We start from the raw sequence: 26422 nt of genomic DNA, 5'->3' as shown, positions 1-26422 counted from the left end.
GCAAGGATCTCAGATACGCTGTGGGAAGTAAGCCCGAGATACTCCGTTGAGCCGTTGGTAATATCTGCCTAAACACAAGCTACGTGGACCCTCTGATTCAACAAGGGGGCTCCTGAGTATGTTGACAATTTTTATGTAAAAATACTTTTTTAATACCACTTGGCTCACATAAGTTTTTATTTTAACAGTGAATGCAAGGGGGTTTCATGATCTGTGGGTACATACACTGCCCAGAGTGCTATGGGGCCCAGGCAGGGAGTTAGGGGAAAATGAACTGGAAGATTCCCCACAACTCTTGTCTCTAGGCCTGCAGTCAGCCCCGCAGCCACTTTCCCGTGAGGCACCTGTGTCTCCGCCAGGAAGGAGGAGATGCCCTGCGTACCTCTGTGAGCTGAACTCCACGTGGAGGCCCATGGGAGCACCCAGAAAACCCCAGGACACTGAGCCACGCCCAGACTCCCACTCACTGGTGTATTCAGTCAGGGTACCGCCCCCTGCCCCATCCGGGTGCCCGCTGGGCTGGGGAGCACCTCCCCCCTTGCCTTCTCCCACACTCTGGCTGGTGCAGCTCTGTGCCTGTCAGGCGAGCCTTTCTCCCTGTGGGGTTACCTGAGTGTGTTCTCACCCCCTCAGTTTCAGTAAGTCCTCTGCTCTCATGTACACTACTGATGCCTCTGCTTGGAATTCCTGTTTCCCATGGGGAAAAGGGCTCTGAATGAAAACCGGGAAACACATTCCCACAACACAGAACCACTTGCTCACAGACCACAGGATCCAAAACTTAGGCTCCCCAGGCCTGCCAACGTGCAGCCCTAGGTGGAGGGTGGAGTTGGCCTGGTTTCTAGTTGGTGACGGAGCATCGGACGGGTCATCATTCGTCTCTAATTTACAGTGCGGGAGCCCTGCCCTTCTGCTGCTCCTCCAGCCCACAGGGCAGCCCGGGCCCGACACAGAAGGCTCCCATGTAAACCACGGCCCACAGAGGCGAGCACAGTGGAAAGTGAAAACACTAAGTGCAAACAGGCAGGCGAGGGGCCCGCACGTGCTCAGACCACAGACGCCTGGGAAGAAACAGCAGAGTGAAGCACAGCACAGCGACTAGGAGGAGCGTCTCGCAGGAGCAAATCCAGTAATCCAGGTGAGAGCTGATGATGTGAGTGCCTACAATTCCTGGCATGGCCAGACTCCAGGCACATCAGCCAAAACAAACAAACAAATACAATCAGACAAATAAAAGGCACAGAGCCCGAGTCACAGACCCGCGTGGAACTGGAAAAGCATCCAGACTGGGAGCCACTGGGCTGCCCCCTGGACCCCTGGCTTCCAGGCACTTCCCCGCAGGCCTCAGGGGGCAGCTGTTGGGGATGCTCAGGCAGGCACTGTCCAGAGTAGTGCCCATAACGCAGCCCTGGTGCCCACAGCACACGTGTCCGCAACGTGGGGAAGGAAGATGCTGCCACGCTTCAGCCGGGAGAAGGCCAGAGCTGCCTCTGGGGGACAGGAGACGGTAGGGACGGGCCAAGGTCCCTGGCATAGCTGTGGAGGTCTTTCCCAGCAGGGCTGTGTGAGGTCCGGCATCACACCGCCATACAGCAGTCTCTCAGCCTCATCCAGCAGCCGCCATGGAAAACCAATGGCCACCTCTCCCCAAAGGCCACCCAACAGCTCACGTGACGATAGAGAGGTGGGCACAGAGACACCAAGGAAGCTCTGGGCCTGGTATGTGGGGTATTTCAGAATATATAGGGAGTTGTTTTCATCAGATACAGTAACATGACAGACGTGGAGATAAGCATGTTTGAAAGGAGAGTTTATGGCCCCCCCTCGGCTCCCTGCTGGCCTGCAGGGCAGCCACGTCCAGGTACAAATGCTTGACCATGGGATGGCACGGTCTAACGTTCGGTGACTCAGAGTCACCACGTACCAGCCTCATTAAGATTCAGTCAGCCCATTACCTGAACTTGCAGTCCTCCAATGAGCACCACATCAAGTACGGGGGAACTGGGTGCCAGGAAGAGAAAATGGGGTGATGGCTCAGCACCTGGCCAGCTCCCAGCACAGCTCATCGATCTGGTCCCCAGCTAGTCATCATATTATCTTTTCTACATATATTTTCGCCTTTCCTTGTCTGTGACAACTCTGAATTCCATATAGTCATTGCTCTCATCTAAATGTTACAATTTCAGTTCCTTTCCTAGCCAAGATCTCAAGGTAATGGACAGTACTACATCTGTCACTACGCACTATAATACAGAATTATGAATGATGGACCCAGTGAAAAGGATTCATCCAAAGGGCCAGCACTGTGGCATAGCGGGTAAAGCTGCTGCATGCAGAGCCAGCATCCCATATGGGCACCAGTTCGAGTCTGGGCTGCTTCACTTCCGATCCAGCTCTCTGCTATGGCCTGGGAAATCAGTAGATGGCCCAAGTCCTTGGGCCCCTGCACCCGTGTGGGAAACCCGGAAGAAGCTCCTGGCTCCAGATTGGCTCAGCTCAGGTCGTTGTGGCCATCTGGGGAGTGAGCCAGCAGATAGAAGACCTTTCTCTCTCTGCTTCTATAACTCTACTTTTCAAATAATAAATAAATCTTTTAAAAAACAAAAGGATTCTTTCAAACTGCTAAAGAAATAACCTTTAATCCAAATTTCTATACATGGCAAAAGTGATTTTGAAGAAAGAACATGAAATAAAAACTACATGAGAAGTTTAATGGAAAATTAACCTGAATAAAATCAAGTTCTTACAGGAGGATGAGCGCAAGTGACCGCAGGTGCGACCTGTGAGGACGGCTGTGGAGCTCCGAGGGAGGTGCACCTGTGGATTAAAGAGAACACTCGTGGTCTCCGTAAAGCATGGCTGATGCTGCCTTGGGGCGGTGGGAGGGTGGAATTACCACATATGGCCTGAGCAACACACACGTGTAGAAGACGAACAGCTTAAGGTTTTGAGTCTCTTAATATCACCCAAGAAGAAGATAAAATATTTAAACCTTGGCTCTAGCATGTTAAATTAGTGCTTGTGATTTTTAGCTTAGGTAATACTAAGTAGAGTTGGAATATACACTTTCAAACTAGAAGAGAGACAATTTGCACTGGAAATAATCCACCAAGAACAGTGAAGCAGAGATCCACCAGATGAAAGGCTGTGCTTCAAGGCTCTACAGCAGGCACCGCTGCTATTCGTGAGCAGGAGAGGATTGCTCCCGTCAGCACGCGGTGGGCTTTACCGGCCCTACGGCTCTTTTATGAGGCCTTCCATTTCCATCAGGGGATTTGATTTCCATTCAAAGCACAATGAATTCCATGGCTTCCTCAGCCACCCTCTATTCCCAGAGCGATAAAGGAACCAGGAGGTGGGCAGAGTGTGCTGGGTTTGGCCAGTGGGTACCAAGATGTCATGTCGAAGGCCACTGGGGTGGTGGCCAAGGTCCTTGAGGCCTACAAGCAGCCGACGCGTCGCCAGGAGGCCACAGTGCGGCTGTATCTGATGGACCCCCAGGCCAGCAGCATCTTCTGTGGCGGGAAATGGTGGAGTGGAAAGCACACCACAGCCGGGGAAGCTGTGAGTGAGGACAGTGAACGACAGCTGCCATTTGCTAAGCACTTCCCGCAGCAAGCATGCGCACAGACCCTGCGGCCTTTAGCGGGCACGGCGGCCCACTGAGCTGTGTTGGCTTGGCTTACAGAGCAGGAGCCAAGGCCCAGAGGTTTCCAGGCTGCCTTCAGCAATGGTTGGCAAGTAGCTGGGAATGGAGCTCCCTAAAGTTTCACTTCTGTTTTTTCAAACGTTTATTTATTCACAGAGACAGGGAGAGACAGAGGGAGAAGTGTTCCATTCACTGGTTCACTCCCCAGATGGCTGCAATGGCCAGTGCTGAAGCCAGGGTCCAGGAGCTTCATCTAGGCCTCTCACCTGTGTGGCAGGGGCCCAAACGTTTGGGGCATCCTCCACTGCTTTCCCCAGACCATTAGCAGGGAGCTGGATAGGCAGTGGGGCAGCCGGGACGTGAACTGGTGACTGTGTGGGATGCTGGCGTTGTAGGTGGTGGCTTCATGGGCTGCACCACAATGCTGGTCCCTATCATCCCTCAAGGTCTCTTTCCTGGTACGATCTAATCTGGGCAGGGACAAGCTCCCTTCTTGTCAGAGAACTAGACCATGGCAAAACGGAACTGCTCAGGTGACTGTCATGGGGCGAGGGACGAACTCTGACTTTTCTTTGCTTCAGAAATGGTGGCCTCTGGCGTCACTCAGGCCTCACCATGTTACTGGGTGCTGACACAGAAACGTCAACATGAAGACAGGGTGTGGCCGGTGCCACGGCTCAATGGGCTAATCCTCCGCCTGCGGCGCCGGTACCCCGGGGTTCTAGTCCCGGTCTGGGCGCTGGATTCTGTCCCGGTTGCTCCTCTTCCAGGCCAGCTCTCTGCTGTGGCCAGGGAGTGCAGTGGAGGATGGCCCAAGTGCTTGGGCCCTGCACCCACAAGGGAGACCAGGGGGAAGCATCTGGCTCCTGGCTTCGGATCAGCGTGGTATGCCAGCCGCAGCGGCCATTGGAGGGTGAACCAACGGTGAGGGAGGACCTTTCTCTCTGTCTCTCTCTCTCACTGTCCACTCTGCCTGTGAAAAAAAAAAAAAAAGACAGGGCGTGTCCTGAAGAATCACGGCTACAGTGGGCTGTCTTTTAGACTGCCTGGGAAAAGCCGTTCGCGCCATTACCCAGGTATCGACATAGTCTGTTGACTCTGCCTCCTAAAACAGGGCATGTTGTTGGCCTGCCAATACCCTCACACAGCCTCACAGAGCAGTTAGGATAAAACACAAATTTGTTTTGGTGACCCTCAGAAACCTGTGCATCAATCTCCATTCCTCTCGTTCACCCCCAGCCACTCTCCCTCTCTAGCCGCAGTGGCCCAGCTCTGCTGGCCTCAGGATCTTGGCACAAGATATTCTTTTCTGCAGGATACTGTGTCCCACCTTTGAACCTGGCCTCACGTCTACATCCTGCAGGGGTGAAGCCTCTTCGTGGTGTCTGCTCCCTTAACTGTGGCTGTCCTATTTCCACAGAGGGGAGTGCTGAGGCCCAGGAAGAAGTGACATGCCCAAGGCCTGGTGACAGGCATGGCTCAGAAAGTGCTAGAACCCCAATCTACACCCAGGGTCCAAGCTCTTAGCAATCAGTCCTCTTCTTCCTGCACATCTGCCCCTCAGCTGTGGGTATGGCGTAGGTTTTGAGAAAGGTCTTGGTGTCTAGGGGAGTTGACGCAGGAGGCAGAGCTGACCAGAGCCACAGAGACGTTTACGTGCAGAGATCAGCTGGGAGCCTGCTAGTGTGATGGAGGTAGGAGTTGATGGTAGCACAGACTAGGATGTGAGTGGCAGAGCTGATGGATCTGGGAGACGAGAGTGACATAGAATGGACAGGGCTCCGGGATGGCTGGGTTGATGGTGTGGCTTGGGTTGCGATGTTCAGCTGCTGTCTGAGTTCGTTTCCTGTGTCTCAGCTTCCTCAACACCAGGCAGTGTCACTCACGACAGCTTAGCAAATGGCAGGAGGAGTCGGAAGTGCCTTTGAGACAGTCACATGGAGGCACGAGACTGAGGAGTCGGGGAGCATAGGGAACAGACTCCAAGGGGCTGCGGAGGGTTTGGCCAGAAACGCACTGGCCATGCAGCCTGGGGTCGGCCAGGGAGGGAGGCCTGTACAGGGATGGCTTCCAGGTGCCCTCGGCAGACCAGAGGTGGGACCCACAAGGCCAAGAGACTCCTTGAAGTTTTACAGGACAGCAAGTGCAGGAGGGCATGGAAAAATGATTGCTTCTAGGTGTCTGACAAGAGCAACTATGCATGCCTGTTTATATGGACAGAAAAATGAATGAGGAAGGCAGGGTAGGGTAGCAGAGCACAGCTGGAGAGATGGGCGGGGAAGAAAGGTTCTTTATCATGTCAGCCCAGAAGGAAATGTCCTCTACTGGGAGCAATGTAAATCAATACAGTCATCATGGAAAACAGTATGGATACTTCCTGTACACCTACACATGGAATTCACCATGTAACCCAGCAACCCTGCTTCTGGGTATATATCCAAAGAATTGAAATAAGTATGCTGAAGCTATATTTTCACTCCCATGTTCATTGCAGGCCTATAGCTAAGATATGGAAGTAACCCAAGTGTCCATCAACCGATGCATGGTGTGGTATATATTCACAATGGAATAATACTAAGCCTTGGGAAATGAAGGAAATCCTGTTTTGACAACAGGGATGAACCTGGAGGACACTATGCTAAGTCAATAATGCAGGCACAGGAAGACAAAATTCCACTCACATGTGGAATCTAAACAATTCAAACTCTCAAAATCAGGCAGTAGAATGGTGGTTACCAGGGACAGTAGGGGTGGCAAAAGGATGGGAGAGGGGAGATGTTGATCAAGGGTACAAAATTTCAGTCTGACAAGAGGAGTTAGCGTTAGTGATCTATTGTGGAGAATGTGACTACAATACATATTCATGCATTATATATTTCAAAATTGCTAAAAGAGCATATTTTGAATATTTCCAGGTGATGCATTTGTTAATGAGTTTGATTCAATCATTTCACGATGTATGTATGTATCAACACATCGCATTTGTGCCCCACAAGCACATATGATTATTATCTGTCAATTTAAAATGAAATAAAAATTAAAAGAAATTAGAGGGGAAAATGAATGTGCATTATCGCATGAATCACTGTGATGAACGTTCCTGTGTGCACAACAGAACACAAGCTGACTCTGCCGCAGGCACTATCCTCCGTCGTTCCTATGTCCCCAAACAACACAGTGAGCTTGAAAACCATCACTCTCACTTTCTAAACGTGGGCTGAGTGTAGAAGACGGGGCAGGTCTTGCCAGAGCCATTTGTTTTTCCCTTTGGGCACACAGCTAGACCATTTCCTGGCTCTGAGGATCCAGGCGTGGCCGATGCCCAGTTTTGTCAATGGAGGGGCAATGGTAACACCGGAGTGCAAGGAGGCATGAATTTTTCCTTCCTCGCTCATCTTCCCTCTACCGGACTAGATGATGCCAGGGAATCCTTGAATGAAGCCAGAGGCTGACAACAGAAGGAACGCTGCTCCCCGAACCGAATAACTGTGTGGTATGGAGCTTCTGGTTCGCCTACATGTATCTTGCAATGAATGAGGAAACGAAAAACAAACGAAAGTTTTCCCTCTGCTGAGCTGCTGAGATCACAGAATTTCTCCGTTACAGCAACCAACATTGTTAGCCAAGTTCTACACTGGTGAGATGAGGCAGCACCTTCAGGCTCGCAAGGCTAGATGGGTAAAGCCAAGGTTTAAGCCCAAGGCATGGAGCCTACAGCCTTACTTTCACCTAATAGAATAAACTCCCCCAGTAGTGGGGTGGGGGGAGTCTAATAGGGATAAAACAGTAGGTCAGCGGGCTGCACAGCCTCTCAAGCCCTCAGGAGGTCACAACAAGAAGCTTCCCTCTTCCCAGACAAGAGGTCCCCGACTGGTCTGCAGGGTGCGGGACTCCTTCCCCTGCCGGCATTCAGCCACCCACCTGGGCAGGAACTTCAGGAGGGGCCTCTCTTCACCACACAGAGATCCTGCTCATTCTCCGGCGTGTGCATCTGTTCTGGTTTGGGAGCACGATACCCTGATGATGGGGAAACAGAAAACATTTGGGTAAAGGCAAAAAGGAATCTATGTTCAGTACAGTGTCCCAGATAAGAGCAAGATCTTGGAATGACGCTAGTCCCACCCATGCAAAGACAATGCTGACCGATAAGCTAGAAATCAAGAGCAAAGACCCCATCTTCAGGCCAGCAATGACTGTCTTTGGAACACCCATTTGTCTTGCTCTCCATCCTGCAGAATCCATCATGGTTCAGGGGCGACCTCTTTCTCCGTGTGCACAGCCAAGGGGTCCCAGGAGGGCGACATTTCTCTAAATGACCCACGTCAGTGAATCTCAGCCTGTTGGTCCCAGAATCAGCTGGGGATGCCTGGCTTGGACCAAATGGAACGAAGTCCCCGGGGCTGAACCCTGGACATGAGTGGCTCTAACAAAGCTCCAGGCATGCAGGGAGGTGTATACTGACGGGCACCCGGCTTCCTAACTTGTTTTCCCTTTTCTTTGGGAAATGTTGGATGTTCTGCTCTGTGGAGCTGTGAGGTGAGGGGGTGTAGAGTGAAATACAGGGAAGCTGTATAAAGCAGGGAATGGCTGCATCACCACTGTCAGGACAGAAGTTAGTCCTGGAGACCCCAGACACAAGGCAGTGCACAGTGTGTGCACCCGTTCATGTAACATTCAGGAAGAGGCCAATCCAAACCATGGGCAGGGGAGCCAGCAGAGCAGTGTCTTCTGGGAAACTGAGTAGGCAACGGCAGAGGGAGGCTGCTGGGACCCAGAATGCTCCAGGGTTTGATGCAGGTGGTGGGTACGCGGGTAGAAGGTACACGGAGCTAGATGCTTAGAACTGCACACTTTACTGGATGTAAGATGCTTCTCAAAGAAACGAGTGCATTAAAGTTCTTCATGCCAAAATATGTTGTCTTTGGGAACCGGGTTCCTAGCAGGCCAAGAGCTGAATTCAGAGCCAGTAGCTTGGGGAAAATCTACAGTTCCCGAGGGAAATCGTGAGACTTCAGTTCGTGGAGCAGGAAGCGTGGGCCCTGGGACAGGGCCTGCCGCGTGGCCAGTGCGGAGGGGACGCTCGCTATGGCCGGTACTACACACTGCTTTTCTTTAGGCTCACGCACTCTTTACTTGATTTATTCATAAATAATCTTGTACTGCTTGTAAGTAGGAAAACGCTTTCACAAACAGGACACCCCCAAAATACAACAGTGGCATCAAGATAGTGTGGTCGGCTCCACACGCCTGCGTGGCTGGCCTGGCCTGTGCTAGGAGTGGGTTCTGCAGCAAAGGTGAGGGGGGACTCAACGTCTCATCACCCACCAAGACTTTGTCCTGGCAACAGCCACAAGGCAGGAGAGAAGGAAAAAGAACAGCTTTCTCGGGGCAGTGCGCCCCCTAAAGTCATCTGGAGCTGCAAAGGAGCGTGGCCAGGCCTTAGGAAGCACGGGGTACAGCGCAGCCTTTTAATGAAGATGTGCGGTTTGGAGAGTGGCCAGCTGGCCAGCCCGACTCATGGGCCTTCTGGAGAATGATCCATCACTTACAGGCCCTGGCTAACTGGACTGTGCAGGGGCCTAAACCAACAACGCTCAGCCAGTTTCCCTCAAGATTCAGAACAAGGAGCTGAGACTGAGGCCAGTGTGCCAGGCATCGGAGTGAGTGCAGGCTTGGTTTAATTCTTGATTTCCAGTCCTCACAGTGCCTGGCCGGACACAGGGAGGTCAGCAAAGAGGTGGTAAGATGAAGACACAGCAGGAATTATGGGTAGGAGGACAACTGGGCTCCAAAAGGCCTTCTCCAGGCCCAAGCGAGAGAGAAATGGAGGCAGAGAGAGGTGAGCCCTACCCAGCGACACCAGGTGCCTGCAAGTCTCCATCATCACCTCCTGATACAAGTGCTTCTGGTCCTGGTCCAGCTGCCTCCATTCCTCCCAGGTGAAGGTCATGGCCAACAATTTGAATGTCATCAACACCTGGAAAGTCAAATAGAGAAAGCTACGTTGGCTTTGGGACTGTTGGATGAGACCATAGCCTGCTGTCTGGACACTGGTAAAGGTGCAAAGAGACCCAAGGCCTGGATCACTGAGCACGTCTATGAGCCGAACTCCGGGCTGAGCTTATTTGTGGAGGCGGGTGCTTCCCTTGGGCCTAGTGCACCTGAGCCAAAGAGAAAAACCTTCAGTGGAGGAAGCTATGGGAGAATGATGCAGGTAAGGACAAGACCGTGGTGACTGCAAGGCGCACCCAGTAGGTGCTCCGGCGTGTCGGAGTGGGGAAGTGACAGCAGCAGGGCTGCGCCTCACTGGGTTGCTCTGGGTGTTGGCACCCATTGACAGGTTCGCACGCTGTGGTTGATTGTCCGTAAGTCCCAGCTCTGGATCCAAAATCCCAGATTTCAGTCTGGCCTCCGGCAAGCAAGACTTGCCAGGTACACGGTCTTGGGGGAGTTACTTCATTTCTTCCAGCCTCAACTTCCTCACTGATAAAATAATAATTCCCAGTTCACTAGGTATTGTGAGAAAGAGAGAATGTTCCAAAAGCAAACACTGGAGTAGTTGGCTTATGTAAGGGCGCTCTCTCTCTCTCTCTCTCTCTCTCTCTCTCAGAATTTGTAAATTTCTCTTTTTATAACTAGACGTTACTTTCTACAGCAGTTTCAGATTTGCAGAAAAAGTTCCGTAGATAATACAGGTTTTCCATATGAATACCCTCTCACACATACAACTGAACCTATTATTAACATCTTAGTATGATGCACTTGTTAACATTAAGGAACCAACATTGATGCATCATTATTATCATTATTTGAAGATTTATTTATTTGAAAGGGAGAGTAAGAGAGGGAGGATGACAAAGAAAGACAAAAATACTTGGGCCCCTGCCACCCACACAGGAGACCCGGATGGAGTTCTGGGCTCTTGGCTTAGGCCTGGTCCAGCCCTGGTGGTTGTGGCCATTTGGGCAGTGAACCAGTAGATGGAAGATCGATCTGTCTCACTCCCTGTAACTCTGCCTTTCAAATAAATAAATAAACACACTCTTATAATTTTTTGCACCAATATAAACTTAAGATTTTAATTCCATTTTCCCTGAGCTTTGGAAGTCCCTTGCATGAAATGGAGTATTATTCAATCTTATCAAAGGGGAGGTCCTGCCATATGACAGTGTGGCCCCCGAGAACACTACACTCAGTGAGCTAGGCCAGACACCACTTACATGTGTGGAATCCTAAAAACAACAAGAGCTGATAGCGAGATAGGGAGATGTAAAACAACAGCTCCCAGGGAAGGGGTGGAGGGGAGGGAGAGGAGAGGAGGTGTAGGCTCTGCTTGCTTTTGGTGACCTGCACAGTCTTGAAGAGCACTGGTCAGAGCAGCCTACTGTATCGCAGGACACCCCTCTACTGGAGCTTGTTCGTTGATTTCGTGTTTTCTCCGGGAGCTGTGGATTTTCAGGGAGGAAGATCAGAGAGGTAGAGTGCCATCATGGCACTCTAAGGAGACACAGCATCAGCAAGACAGAGGTAGTGTTCGCTGGGTTTCTCCACTTGGGCCATCCTCCACTGCCTTCCTGGGCCACAGCAGAGAGCTGGCCTGGAAGAGGAGCAACCGGGACAGAATCCGGCGCCCTGACTGGGACTAGAACCCGGTGTGCCGGCACCGCAGGTGGAGGATTAGCCTAATGAGCCACGGCGCTGGCCTCTCTCTCCCTCTCCTTCCTCCCAATACATATTATTACACAGAGAGAGGAGAGGCAGAGAGAGAGGTCTTCCATCTGCTGGTTCACTCCCCCGGTGGCTGCAACAGCCGGATCTCGGCTGATCAGAAGCCAGGAGCCAGGAGCTTCTTCCTGGTCTCCCATGTGGGTGAGGGGACCAAGGACTTGGGCCATCAACTACTGCTTTCCCAGACCATAGAAGAGAGCTGGATTGGAAGTGGAGCATCGAGGACTAGAACCAGCGCCCATATGGGATGCTGGCGCTTCAGGACAGAGTGTTAACCTGCTGTGCCACTGTGCCACAACGCTGGCCCCAAGTACTGATTTTTTCAAGAAGTCTTTGACTACCCCTTTTATGCACAGATTTCCATTTTGTTTACAACAAAATAAACTGATTTTTTTAAAAAAGACTTATTTTGGCCGGTGCCACAGCTCACTAGGCTAATCCTCCACCTGCGGTGCTGGTACACCAGGTTCTAGTCCCAGTTGGGGCACCAGTTCTGTCCCAGTTGTTCCTATTCCAGTCCAGCTCTCTGCTGTCGCCTGGGAAGGCAGTGGAGGATGGCCCAAGTGCTTGGGCCCTGCACCCGCATGGGAGACCAGGAGGAAGCACCTGGTTCCTGGCTTCGGATTGGCACAGCGCGCTGGCCGTAGCGGCCATTTCGGGGGTGAACCAACGGAAGGAAGACCTTTCTCTCTGTCTCTCTCACTAACTCTGCCTGTCAAAAAAAAAAAAAGACTTATTTTATTTATTCGAAAGGCAGGAGAGAGAGAGAGAGAGAGAGAGAGAGAGAATGAATCTTCTATCTGCTGGTTCACTCCCCAAATGGCCACAATGGCTGGGGCCAGGCCAGGCCAAAGCCAGAAACCAGGAACCAGGAACTTCCTCTTGGATCTCCCATGTGGGTGCAGGGGCCCAAGGACTTGGGCCATTTTCTGTTGCTTTCCCAGGTGCATTGGCAGGGAGCTGGATTGGTAGTGGAGCACCCAGTTTTGAATCAGTGCCCATATGGGATGCTGGTGTTGTAGACGTTGGCTTAATCTGCTATACCACAATGCTGAACCCAAAATAAGCTAATCTTTTAATTCCATTTTCCAATGAACTTTTTTTTTTAAGATTTATTTATTTATTTATTTACTTGAGAAGCAGAATTAGAGAGAGGCAGAGGCAGAGAGAGGAAGAGAGAGGTCTTCCATCTGCTGGTTCACTCCCCAGATGGCTGCAACAGCCAGAGCTGTGCTGATCCAAAGCCAGGAGCCAGGACCTTCTTCTGGGACTCCCATGGGGGTGCAGAGGCCCAAGGACTTGAGCCATCTTCTACTGCTTTCCCAGGCCACAGCAGAGAGCTGGTTTGGAAGTGGAGCAGCCAGGACTTGAACTGGCGCCCATATGGGATGCCGGTGCTGCAGGCTGGGGCTTTACCCCACTGTGCCACAGCAACAGCCCTGAACACTTTTTAAAGTCAGTCAGTCTGTCTATCTATCTATCTATCTATCTCTATATATCTATATATAAAACATCTGTGTCTATCTAAAATTAAACATGAGTTCTTACTAATCCATTCCCACAGGCTCATTCTGGAATCCTCCCCTTGCCTAACTATAAACTCTTCTTCCAACAGGGAAATCCTGGTCCCCACCATGCACCATCCGTTTACTTACTAGTCCAATCCCAGTATACATGTACAGAAGTGTCAGAACTGTTAACCTGCACATCTTTATTAACTGCAGTGCAGGGCGTATTCGTAGTTCATTTTGTAATTAGTCTTATAGCCTCATTTCCAATTAAGAAAAAGGAAGGTAAAATTATATTTTATCTTTCCTCATTCTTCTCTAGCACTCTTCCTTACTGAATTTCTGATTAAATAATTTTCCTATTCTCAGGAGAACTTCTTTTAAACATTTCTTGCAAGATTTGGTTGTCTAAGAAAGTCCTTACCAGGGCTGGTGCTATGGTTCAGCGGGTTAAAGCCCTGGCCTGCAGTGCGGGCATCCCATTGGGTGTGGTTAGAGTCCTGTCTGCTCTGCTTCCGACCCAGCTCTCTGCTAATGCACCTGGGCAAGCAGTGGAAGATGGCCCAAGTCCTTGGGCCCCTGCATCCATGTGGGAGAGCTGGAAGAAACTCCTGGCTCCTGGCTCTGGATCGGCTCAGCTCTGGCCATTGCATAAATTTGGGGAGTGAACCAGCAAATGGACCATCTCTCTCTCTATTTAGACCTCTCTCTGTAACTCTGCCTTTCAAATAAATAATTTTTTTTTAAAAAAAAGAAAGTCCTTATTTCTCTTTCACTTTAAAGAATACTTTTACTGGACACAGAATTCTATGTTGAAGGTTTTTTTTTTTTTCTTTCAATACAGAACATTTCACTCTTTTCATGTTTGGTTTCTGGAGAGAAGTCCAATATAAGTTTTAATGTTCCTTTATAAAGTACTGCCTGCTTTCTCTGGTTTCTTTCAAGATGTTTTCTTTTTCCTAGTTTCCTGCAGATTGAATATTATATGCCTGGGTTCAGAGTTTCTGGCATTTATCTTGTTGGTGTTCTACGTACTTCTTGGATAGGTGGTTGGTGGCTGCAATTAACTTTGGAAAATTCTTGGGGGCCAGCACTGTGGCGTAGCGGGTACAGCCACTGCCTGCAGTGCTGGCATCCCATATGGGCACCAGTTCGAGTCCCGGCACTCCACTTCCAATCCAACTCTCTGTTATGGCCTGGGAAATCAGTAGAAGATGGCCCAAGTCCTTGGGCCCCTGCACCCACGTGGGAGACTGGGAAGATCCTGGCTCCTGGCTTTGGATTGGCACAGCTCGGGCCGTTGCAGCCATCTGGGGAGTGAACCAGCGGATGGAAGACCTTTCTCTCTGTCTCTCCCTCTCACTGTCTGTAACTCTACCTCTCAAATAAATAAATAAAAAATCTTAAAGAAAAAAAAGAAAATTCTTATTCATTTTTACTTTAAATATTTCTTTTGTTCCATTCTGTTTCTTATCCTAGTATTTTTTTAAAATGTATTTGACAGGTAGAGTTGCAGACAGAGAGAGGGAGAGACAGCGAGAGGTCTTCCATCTTCTGGCTCACTCCCCAAATGGCTGCAATGGCTGGAGCTGAGCAGATCGAAGCCAGGAGCCAGGAGCTTCTGTCGCCAGGTCTCTCCTCTGAGTGCAGGGGCCCAAGTACTTGGGCCATCTTCCACTGCTTTCCCAGGCCATAGCAGAGAGCTGGATGGAAGAGGAGCAGCTGGGACTAGAACCGGTGTCCATATGGGGAACTGGCATCCATATGGGATGCCGGGGCTACAGGCGGAGGCTTAGCCCACTATGCCACAGCATCGCTCACCACCACCCCCGCCTTTTTTTTTTTTTTTAACTTATTTGAAAGGTAGAGTTACAGACAGAAAGGGAAGGTCAGAGAGAAAGGACTCCTAGTATTATTATGTGCCTTTTATAATTGTCCCACAGTTCTTGGATATTCTCATCCATAGTTTTCATTCTTTATTCCCTTAAAGTTTCCATTTGGGGAGCTTCTACTGACCTACCTCCAAGCTCACTGAGTCTTTCCCCTGCCAAGTTTAGTCTGCTGATGAGCCCATCAAGGCACTGATCTGTTACAACTGTTTCAATTTCTAGCATTTAATTTTCATCCTCTCTCAGCCCATCTCTCCACTTAACCCACCTGTTCTCACATGTTGTCTACTTTTTACAATAGAGTCTCGAACATCTGAATTAGTTGTTTTGACTCCATGTTTTTGGGACATTTGCCCATCTTCCCAGAGCTGTGAGATAAACATCACTGTCTTCTCTGTATCCCAGTCGGTGACCTTAGCTGGTTGTCCCAAGCACTTACAGTCTAATGAGGAGAGGCAGGATTTGAACCTGGCTCTCTGTGGTCTGTGTATGTGTGTAAACTTCATGCTCCTTCATCACCTCAGGAATCATGGATAGGAAGAGTCTCCGATATTACTTGCTCTTAAATTGACTTTATCCGCCCCAAACATAATTCTGTGGATGTGGGCAGAGGGGCGGAGCTCCCACCACGGCCGACACTTCCTGGGGCACTGGGCACCCACCATACACATGACCACCTCCCTCGTCTCATAGGAGAAAATGTTTTTGATTTTTGATGAATTTTAATTTATCTGGGAGGAGAGAGGATGGCAGGGGGTAATCTTCCATCTGCTGGTTCTCTCCCCAAATGCAGCCAGGAGCTGGGAACTCCATTCTGGTCTCCCACATGGAATTCTACTGGACAAACCACCCAGAAACTTCACCAAGAAAACAGGGGCTTGTATTGTGGCACAGCTGGTTAGGCTGCCACTTGTGAAGCCAGCATCTCTTACCAGAGTGACGGTTCGAGTCCTGACTGTTCCACTTCTGATCCAGCTCCCTGCTCGTGTACTTGGGACGGCAGCATCAGATGGCCCATGTACTTGGGCTCCTGCCACCTACTTGGGAGACCTGGATGGGATTCCTGGCTCTTGGCTTTGGCCTGGCCCAGTCCTACCTGTTGTGGTCATTTGGGGAGTGAAGCAACAGATGGAGGACCTCTGTCTGTCTGTCTGTCTCCCTTCCCCATTTCCACCCCCAGTCCTTTCCCTCTGCCTTTTACAATAAAGGAATCTTGGGGCCGGCATTATGGCATAGCAGGTGAGGCCGGTGCTGGTTCATGTCCTGGCTGCTCCACTTCTTATCCTGGCCTGGGAAAAAGCAGAAGATGGCCCAAGTGCCTGGGTGCCTGCTACCCATGTGGGAGACCTGGAAGAAGCTCTTGGCTGCTAGCTTCAGCCTGGCCATCGTGGCCATCTGGAAAGTGAACTAACAGATGGAAGGTGTGTGTATGTGTCTCCCTCTCTCTTTCAAATAAATAAGCAAGTTTTAAAAATCCCCAAATAAACAAATCTTTTAAGCAAACAAGTAAATAAGAATGAAAAGGAGGTTAGGTAGCAGGTTAAGAACCACAAGACGCATGCCTGTTGAAAGCGATTCAGGTACATTTTGGACCTTGATCACAATCAATCTCCCTTAAAGAACAAACACATTTTTTTGAAACAACTGAGAAATCCGAGCTCTGATAATGTATTTTAGATGTTGTAAAGGATTTTTACTTGGGGTGCTGAAGCCCTGATCTTTCGGAAATGCATTAGGGACAGGTTAGGAATTACATAGTGTGATGTGAGGTGCACAGGGAGAGAGATGAACCCAGCCTGGCCATGAGGCAATAAATAATGGAGGGCTGGGGGCCGGCGCAGTGGGTAAAGCTGCCGCCTATAGTGCCAGCATCCCATATAGGCGTGAGTTCGAGTCCCAGCTGCTCCACTGCCAATCCAGCTCTCTGCTGTGGCCTGGGAAATCAGCAGAAGATGGCCCAAGTGCTTGGGCCCTTGCACCATGTGGGAGACTCGGAAGAAGCTCCTGGCTCCGTGGCTTCGGATTGGCGCAGCTCTGGCCACTGCGGCCAATTGGGGAGTGAATCAGTAGATGGAAGGCCTCTCCTTCTCTCTCTGTGTAACTGACTCAAATAAATAAATAAATCTTTAAGAAAAAATAATGGAGGGCTGGGCCCAAATCCTAGGGCTTCATAACATTGTCTTTTCCAGACATTTGAAAATATCTACTGAAAAAGGCAGAATATGTTTTTGCCTCAGTGATTTTATGGTAATTAGGATGATTAAAAAGAAGAAGAGGAAATTTTTTTGCTTCAGGAGTGTGAGCATGTGTCAAAACATCAAATTGTGCACTTCAAGTACATTCATTTTAAGTCCACTATAGCTTAATAAAGACATTAGAAAACCAAAAGTATTAAAACTCAAAAACTTGTTGCTTCCTCATTATTTTGTTACTATCTGTTATTGGGTTTATGTGTGGCTCTCTTATGAGTTTGGTAGACACAGACTATAATGAGGCATTCTGCGAATCTTTCTCAATCCCACTTCCAGTAATATGCTGGCAGCTTGAAAGTCATTACCGAGGGGACCCGCCAGCTGGCAGGACTGAGACCCGGCCTCTGCAGTGGACACTCGTAGTCAGCTGCATCTGGCCAGGCACCTGGGAAGGGCAGAGGTCGCATGCCAGCTCCTGAAAGCTTTCACTGAACTGCAACTTAGGAGGCGTCTTGTCCCTGTGGATGTCCACGTGGGCAGGCTTCCGTTTCAAGCAGAGGTGGGCCTCAGGGGGCTTCCTCCAGTGTCCTCATGCTGGACCAGGGGCCTGCACGGTCCCTGTGTGTCTATGGCGACCCCCTGACCATCTGTGCTCAGTGAGGTTATGGGTCAGCCTGGGCGAAGATGTTCATAAGTCACCGCCCTCACAAAGCCCACCTGGCTGAAGCCTGTTTTGTGTTGGCTCCGGCTCTGCTGCCTCTCTCCACCATGGACTTTCTCCTCTGAGCGAGGGCAGCCTCCGGCTGAAGGCTCTCTTCTATTAGCTGAAGATAAGCTTTCACAGGTTTATTTGTAAAGATTGATTTATTTTATTTGGAAGGCAGAGTTACAGAGAGAGGGTGAGACAGAGAGAGATGGATCTTCCATCTGCTTGTCCACTCCCCGAATGCCAGGTAGAAGCCAGGAACCAGCAGCTTCCCCCAGGTTTCCCACGTGGGTGGCAGCGGCCTAGTACATGGGCCATCTTCTGCTGCTTTCCCAGGCTATTAGCAGGGAGCTGGATCAGAAGTGGAGCAGGCAGGACTAGAACCAGTGCCCATTTGGGATGCTGGCATTGCAGGCGATGGCTTAACCTGCTGTGCCACAATGCCAATCCCAAGAAATCAATCTTTTTAAAAAATGAACCGAAGTGGATCTGGAAATGAAAGCTTGCCTGTATTTTTCTGCACATCACGAAGCCTTTCTCTAGTGTCAGCACTGAACAAGGCAGGTGTTTGAAAATTCTCCACATTCCTTACACTCACAGACCTTTTTCCACCCGACACTCCAGTGTACAGGCCAAAGCTTTGGCAAAAGGATCCCCGACATCTGTCACACTCATAAGGCCTTATTCTCGTGTGAACTTTGATATTAAAGAGGCTGACGCCTTGGCTAAAGAATTTCCCACATTTGCTGCTCTTTCAAGATCTAGTCCCATTGTGAACTCCAGTGTTGAATGCACATGGACTTGTTTCAAGAACTTTCCACAATTCCCTGCATTCCCAAGACCCGTCTCTAATGTGAATTCTCTGTTGTTTAGTAAGGCTGGCATTCTGGCTAAAACAAGTCCACACTGAGTACACGAACAAGGCCTCTCTCCAGTATAAATTCACTGGCAAAGAACAAGTCTTTTCACTTGAAGGCTTTTCCCATTCATTGAATTCCTATGTTCTTTCTCCAGGGTAGACTCTCTGACGCCGGGAAGGTTTATAGTCGAGGTATTTCACAGACTTGAGCATTTGCACACTCTTCTCCAGCGCAGACTCTCCCCGAATAAGTACGCGATAGCGTTAACAGCTCTAGGCTTCCTGCGTTTATTGTACTTCTAACGATTTTTTTTCACTGTGACCGGCTTTCCCACACTAGGTGGCGCTGTGTGGCCTTTCCTGCTCTATGTGACCTGGTGTGGAGGAGGCCTGAACAGACCAGGAAATAGTTGCCCATCTCCCCAGAAGTAAAGGACTTTGTGCACACGGGATCTGCAGCCCTTCATAAACAAGGCCCTATCCGCAGCCCTCCTGAACTATCTGCCTGTACTGGAACCCAGCTGGTGAGGGTTTATACTGAAGGAATCTCCACCATGTCCCAAGTGTGTGCTTTCTGCCTGGACTCTGTCCCCTTGTCCTCAGCGAAGCACAACATGTCCTTCAAGACCAAGACAAACATCTCGTGGGGCTGGGCTTTCTGGGGAGAGGGAGCTGCTCTGGGAATCCTGACCTGTGACACTTCCACAGAAACGCTCTGCTCCGGCGCTCCCTCGTCTTCCGCTCCACACCAGTAACCTGAAAGCAAAGAAATGCAGTGAGGTGCATGTGGACTTGAACGAGAGGGTGCAGCGGCCTCCCAGTGTCCGTCTGTGCACCAGTGAACAGGTCCGTGTGAGCTCGTGGGACTGTTTTCAGGAGGAGGAGGCCTGGGTGAGGTTGAGGAAGCAGCTGCCCTTCGGTGATGGTCTTCCAAGAGTCACAGCTCGGGACAAGCCTCAGCGGGCAGAGCACAGAGGACGGAGCGCAGCACGAAGAGGAGCCGCAGGGTCTATGCTGACCCCCTGTCAGAGGTCTGCAGAACTTGTGTTGACACGTGGGTGGCTGTGTAGAAGACTGTAGGCCCGAGGAAACCCAACTTCCAAACACAGGAGCTCACGTTCAAAGATACCTTATGGATATGTGTGCATCTCATAGCACAGTATGTGTGAGCCCGTGCGGGGGGAAACTGTGAGAGGGAGCAGTGGGCAGATATGGAGGAGATGTGGGACCAAGGGAGCTCAAGATTAGCCCCAGGCCAAAAATCACAAAAATGACAAACTGACAAAGTGTCAAGAGTGGGAAAAGGGGGGACCGGCACTGTGGCATAGTGAGTAAAGCAGCCATCTGCAGTGCCGGCATCCCATCTGGGCACCGGTTCGAGTCCCGGCTGCTCCACTTCCCATCTAGCTCCCTGCTATGGCCTGGGAATGCAGTGGAAGATGGCCCAGGTCCTTGGGCCCCTGTACCCTTGTGGGAGACCTGGAAGAAGCTCCTGGCTTCAGATCGGCCCAGCTCTGGCCATTGCGGCCATCTGGGGAGTGAACCAGTGGATGGAAGATCTCTCTCTCTCTCTGTCTCTCTTTAACTCTTTCAAATAAATTAAAAAAAATCTTAAAACAAATATTACAAAGGGAGTCTCATTGAAGGACACAAAGAGTGACCATGTTGCTGATGGCCATTCTTGACTCAAGCAGACGTGTTTACGCCAGCTCGAGGAAGGGAGTGGAACCTGGGATGGAGGGGTCACCTGGCCAGGGAGAGAAATGTGGCATCCAAAAATCCAACTGCAAGACTCCTGACCCCCTACACTGAAAGGTTTTGGGGCAGCAGCTACTGGGGGTGCTTGGGGAAATGGTAGGACAGTACAATAGCTCTGTCCTAGAAAACAGTGAGCCTACATCTATCACCCTGCTCAAAATAAAGAAAAAGAAAATTGGGGCAGTCCCTAGGGTCCCCATGTGAGGCTGCAGCTGTGTCTGGGGAAGAGAGCAAAGGCAACGCCTCACCCAAGGCACTGGGGCAGACGTGAGGGCCTTACCCAGAGAGGTCATGAGCGCGAGGTTCTCCAGCATCACGTCGCAGTACAGGAGTTTCTGACCTTCATCAAGGAGGTCCCATTCGTCCCACGAGAAGTACACGGCCACATCCTCAAAGGTCATATACTCCGGCTGCAATCGGGACAGGTGACGTCACCAACCGCTTGTCTCGAGAGGCCCACCAAGCCATCTCTCCATAATCCACCGCTTGCCCACACTCCTCCCAAGCTTACAACTCAGGGGGGATATCAGACCCTGGTGCCAGCTGTGACTGCTCCCTCCCACGGCCCCACTGGTCAGCGTATCTGGCCCTCAGCAACAATGAGCAAGTCAGTGGATGGACATGATTTAAGTTCTGGGTCTGCCGGGCAGGGCCCTACTCTTAACCCTACCAGGAAATTACCAGAAAGTCTCCCGAGACGAAGCCTTCCAAGTATAACCAAATTGGACTTCGCCTTCATCTGTGGCAGGGCGCTGGGACATCTGTTCATACTCCCTCTCCATGTGCGTATCGTTCTTTAGACTGTACCTCCCATTGCTACTCTACCCATTGCTACTCTACTTTCCTGCCCACACTACAGGCCTTCCCTGGCCTCTTCCCCAAGCGCTCGTCACCACATGGCATCAGGAGAGTGCTTGGTAGATCCCAGAGGGCTACTGCAGATTTCCAGTGGCTTACACTGCCAGGGGCAGCCCTAGCTCCTGCTATGAACACCTTACTGCCTGGTTCTGTTTCTTGTGTTGATCTCAGCCATCAGAATGATATGCAGACTTCACATCTTGCCCTTGCCTTCCCAGTGGCTCTACCAGATAACTACACTGGCCCTTGGGCAAATCCACCAGCCTGGGTGAAACACTTCCGGGTCACCTAAAAGTCCTGGAGAGTCCACAGAGCTGTAAGAAGCAGCTTCAGTGTAGTCTTTCCTCTAACACTCCTGCGCCCCTGCACTGCCCTCAGCAGCCGTGGCTACCCACCAGGCCACCCGTTCCCTGCTCGGGCCCATTACGGTCAGTCCCCCCCGCCCAGTAGTGTTTATAATGCCCACTCTCCCCAGCCAGATGCCCCAGAGAGAGGGCCCATCCTCAGAGGCCCCATCCTCCCTTCTTGACACGCTAACAGTGCCACCACCGTGACCTGAGGTCACTCTAACCATGACTCCCCCCGCTCCACCTCACTTCACCATCTGGCCACAATGAAGAACACACTAGATCATACTGGATGTGACCCACTTCTGGGAAATGGAATCAGCCACTTGTGCTCCCATGTTCACCAAAGTCCCACCCACAACAGCCAAGATATGACAGCAACCCAGCTGCTTATCAACAGATGAGTGTACAAAGGAAACGGAATGGCATTCAGCCACGTCAGAGAGTGAAATCCTGACGTCTGCCAGGAAATAGATAGAATGGAGAGCATTATGAAACAGGCCAGACACAGAAAGACAACTACTGTACATTGTCTCTTATACGTAGAAGTTGAAAGAACAGTCAATTTGAATTTAGAACAGTGATTACCAGAGATTGGGGAGCATGGGGAGGCTGAGGGAGGTTGGGTAACAGGCACCAAAACTCAGACGGAAGTAACAGATCTTAGTGTTCACAGCACAGTGGGGTGACTACGCACGCTATGTAGATGTGTTGAAATATTCACTGTACCCATAAAAATGTACGAGTATTGCACTGACACATTTTAAAAATAAAACAGTTAAGAAAAAGAGGCCCCTGGCCCAAGGACTTGGACAGTGGCTGAATCCCAAGGTGTGTGGGCAGGGGTTGTGACCAGTGAGAGTCTACTCACCTGCGTAGGGGGCGTATGCACTTCCGTGGCCATAGGAACCTGCAGGAAGAGAAAGGCTATGAGAAGTAGGCAGAGACGGATTCCACGGGCTCCGCCGTCTCCTGTACCCCTGGCCAGACCTGGAAGCAGGTGACCTTGGAGTGACTGCATGACCTCTGCACTCCAGCCCCCAGTGCTGCCTCTTATTCGCTTTGCGACTCTGGACAAGGACTCAGTGGCCCCGGGGTGTTGATCTGCTCTCTCCTCTTGCAGCCCGTGTCCCTCAGCCCGTGTCCCTCCTTTGTTCACAACCCCACACCATCAGGACGTACACGGCCTTGTTCTGCCATTCCAGGCGTCATTTCTCTTCACACCCTGACCCATGAGGACACACGTGGACCCAGGCTTTCAGGAATGCTCCCAGATTGGGGGCTCCTCCAGCCTTTGCACATGCTAATCTTTCCAGTCGTAATGCCCTTCCGTGCCTCATTACACTGGCTTTCATAAATGGGGGCAAAATCTACATGCACCCCGACTCCCGTGCTAGACACTAGGGCCTAGCCTGCAGGGCCCTGAACTCCCATAACTTAGGGCTTTAGGATTTGAAAACAAGATTGTTTTGTGTGTGTGAGGGGCCAGGGTGGGGGCCCAAAGGTCGCAACACCGTCGGCGAAGGCACCGTGATCTGAGCCGCGAACCACAACCCACAGCACCTCCACCTCCATCCCAGCCCCAACGCTGGGTCGCCATGAGCCTCAGAGCCTCAAATCCACCTCTGCAAAGGACTGACGATGGCGCCTCTTGATCCGTCCACTTCCTGTTGCCTCTGACCTGGCTTTGCGCTCTAGAACCAGCCCGCAAACGGCCAGCACGACGGCCTCGCCGGAAGTCCTGCCCCCTCTCTTTCGCTCCGAACGCTAATCGCCCGTCTCCTGCGCTTTCATTGGATGAGCGCTGCTGACGCGGCGCAGAGCACTCTGGGTAAGGGCGCCGCAGTGCTCGCAGTTCCACACCGAGTCAAAGATGGTGGACAGTGCGTCCCCAGGCTCGGAGAGATGGATGGACGGAGTCAGGATTCAGTCACCAGAGTGGAGAGGCTGGTGGTTCAGGCTGTCGGTGCTCTGAGCAGCTGACGTAGGGTTTCCTGTCCTCCAAGGCTACAACTCCAAAAGGAACGGTGGTTTTATGGTGTCGGAGCCAGCGCGCGTCCCTTCGCGGCTGGGAATAAAACATTGGCTTACTGCTCTTCGAATGGGTGGAGCCTACAGAGCTTGGTTTCCTAAATCTCAGAATGTCGAGCCGCAAAGCCTCCAGGCGGGGGAAGAGGGGTGTTGGGCGGCCTGGGTGGTGCTCTGCCTCGGATTCCCACAGGAAACACGGAAGTCGGTCGTTGTGTCCAACCCAGAGAGCAATGTTGTATCCATACTGTGCTTCTTACCCTGTCTCTTGAGATGTATTCAGTTCCTTCTGGAAGTGCGATCCCCACCTCAGCTGAGAGCGACTGGCGCTGTGCTGTCCTGGGGCGGAGCGGGGGCTGCAGGGTCACAGCTGCCCGGGCACCTGGCGCCGGCCCCGACCGCAGCTTCCTGCTAGGCATGCCCTGGGAAGCAGTGACCACGGCTCGCAGAACTGGGTCCGTGCCACCGATGGGACTGAGTTCCTGGCTCCTGGCTTTGGTCAGGCCCAGTCCCAGCTTTCCTGGGCATTTGGGGAGTGAACCAGCAGACCGAAGTGCTCTCTCTCTGCTTCCAAATAAAAAAAATGTTAAAGTCTTATTTTGTCTGATATTAGTCTAGCCACCAGGCGACCTGGTCACTATTGACAAGGAAGGTATTTTTTCTGTCCTTTCTTCCAATCTTTTTATGTCTTTCCTTATAAGTAGCATACAATTAGATCATGTTCTTTAATCCATTCTGCCAGTCTCTACCATTTTATTGGAAAATTTAATCCCTTTTCATTTAAAGTTATTGATAAGGAAGGACAGTGGCGCCATTTTGTTACTTGTTCTCTAATGTCATACGCATTTTGTTTCTCAGTTCCTCTATTACTACTTCCTTTGTGGTTTTTTTTTCCAGAGGGAATCATTTGATTCCTTCCCAGTTTTTTTTTCTGTAACACGTTATCTTGTTAGTGGCTACCCTAAAGATTATGATGAACATCTTAAAAATGATAGGAATCTAATTTAAATACCAAGTTTATTGATATACAAACTTCTGCTTCCAAATAACTTGAATCTTCTTTATGTTTTTGGTCACAAATGAAATCTTTATGGATTTTATGCCTATTGAGCTAGATTTATAATTATTGTTTCTGCATTTGTCTTTAAAATTAATTAAAGGAAAAACTGGGATTTACACATCAGGAATACAATAACAATGGATTTTATATGACGTTACTTCAACCGCTTGGGGAAAATGGATTTATATAAGTTTATTGCAATAAAATTTTGAAATTCATGCATAGTTTTTTTTTGTGATACACATTTTCCATGAACCTTTTGAATATCCCTCATATGCATCGCTTTCAAAGTTTCTTGCACCAAAATAACTTACCTTTTAACTCCATGTTCCAAACTTTTTTAAGTATCCTCATATTTTCTTATAAGTATTCTTTACTGATATTTCTTCTTCCTTTTTCTTTTTCTTTTCTTTTTTTTAAGATTCATTTATTTATTTGAGAGGTAGAGTTGCAGACAGAGAGGGAGAGACAGAGAAGTCTTCCATCCGCTGGTTCACTCCCCAATTGGCCACAACAGCTGGAGCTGTGCCGATCCGAAACCAGGAGCCAGGAGCTGCTTCCGGGTCTCCCATGCGTGTGCAGGGGCCCAAGGACTTGGGCCATCTTCTGCTGCTTTCCCAGGCCATAGCAGAGAGCTGGATCAGAAGTGGAGCAGCTGGGACTCGAACTGGTGTGCATATGGGATGCTGGCTTTACCTGCTACACCACAGCACCAGGCCCTGTGGGGGAAATCTACTTTTCAGAAAGGGTGACTGCAGATTCTGGCTTCCACCCAAGATGTAGCCAGCAGGAAGGAACGCATTTCCTCTCCTTAGAACAGCAACATCACAAGGCTTGTTTAGTGTGAAATTCCTGAGTGTTTCTATTCAACCCTGCAGGGAGCTAAGGCAGAACAAATAACTGGCCCAAATCCAAGAGGAAAAGGGCCCCAACAAGAGAGAGGTGATGCCAACACACGCTGTCCTGGTGCCATCGCAGGAAGATGTCTAAGGCGACCAACCGCCCTGGCCTCCCAGGGGCCATCTTGGTTTCACGCTGAACGCTCCCTGTGCTGGGACGCCCTCCCCAGGGCAGAAGTCCCAGTGTTAAGTAACAGGTGAAGTTTGCAGAGCGGGGGTTTTTTGTTTGTTTGTTTGTTTGTTTTTTAATTTGACAGGTAGAGTTATAGACAGAGACAGAGAGAAAGGTCTTCCTTCCATTGGTCCACTCCCCTAATGGCCGCTCCGCGCTGATCCGAAGCCAGGAGCCGGGTGCTTCCTCCTGGTCTCCCATGGGGTGCAGGGCCCAAGTACTTGGGCCATCCTCCACTGCCCTCCCAGGCCACAGCAGAGAGCTGGCCTGGAAGAGGAGCAACTGGGACAGAATCCGGCACCCCGACCAGGACTAGAACCCAGAGTGCCAGCGCCGCAGGTGGAGGATTAGCCTAGTGAGCTCCGTGCCGGCCATGCAGAGCGGTTTGTAACCTCGTGTAGCTGCTCTTGCATCGCTGGCTGTTGGAGCTGACACATGCACACTGGAAGCATTCTAGGATGTGACGTCACGTGGAAGTCATACCTTAACTTGACGACACCTGGGGTGTGTAGCTCATCGATGGGCGCACAGGAAACCGGGCATCCTTTTCCTGCTACTCCGCTTCACCGGGCGGTGAGCGCCGCCGGACTTGCTCCAACTCCTGCTTTCCAGTTCTTTCCTCTGCTGCCTGCCTGGCCCTGCCTTCTACTAGTCCTGCTTAAAAAACAAAAATAACTACGGCAAATGTAGCAGCTTCAGACAGCTCAGATTTCTTCTCTGTCGGCCTCTGTCGCCCTCAGAAGTTGGAGGGAGCGATGGGTCTTCTGCT

At 50.6% G+C, this 26422-nt stretch overlaps 1 protein-coding gene across 4 annotated transcripts in view; it reads right to left on the bottom strand.

Moving 5' to 3' along the window:
- Positions 1-2690: 2690 nt before the first annotated feature.
- The window catches only part of LOC103346349 (zinc finger protein 416), a 41063-nt gene continuing 17331 nt past the window's right edge, over positions 2691-26422 (bottom strand). The window contains exons 1-7 of one of the 4 annotated variants that reach the window (XM_051840937.2): positions 23058-23193; positions 22366-22404; positions 20570-20699; positions 19223-19287; positions 9500-9626; positions 7571-7666; positions 2691-2817 (exon numbers count right to left, since the gene is read on the bottom strand). In XM_051840937.2, the coding sequence (XP_051696897.1) occupies positions 7584-7666; positions 9500-9626; positions 19223-19287; positions 20570-20699; positions 22366-22404; positions 23058-23069 (456 nt within the window). In that variant the 5' untranslated portion in view covers positions 23070-23193 and the 3' untranslated portion in view covers positions 2691-2817; positions 7571-7583. Of the gene's footprint in view, positions 2818-7570; positions 7667-9499; positions 9627-19222; positions 19288-20569; positions 20700-22365; positions 22405-23057; positions 23194-26422 lie in introns of those variants that run through there. The other 3 variants (XM_051840938.2, XM_051840936.2, XM_051840935.2) reach the window with 3 other exon arrangements.

This window comes from Oryctolagus cuniculus, chromosome 18 (genome assembly GCF_964237555.1).
Source record: "Oryctolagus cuniculus chromosome 18, mOryCun1.1, whole genome shotgun sequence".
In the NCBI taxonomy this organism is placed as follows: Eukaryota; Metazoa; Chordata; class Mammalia; order Lagomorpha; family Leporidae; genus Oryctolagus; species Oryctolagus cuniculus.
The sequence above is the reverse complement of the archived record's forward strand: the minus strand, read 5'-3'. Positions and strand labels throughout refer to the sequence as shown.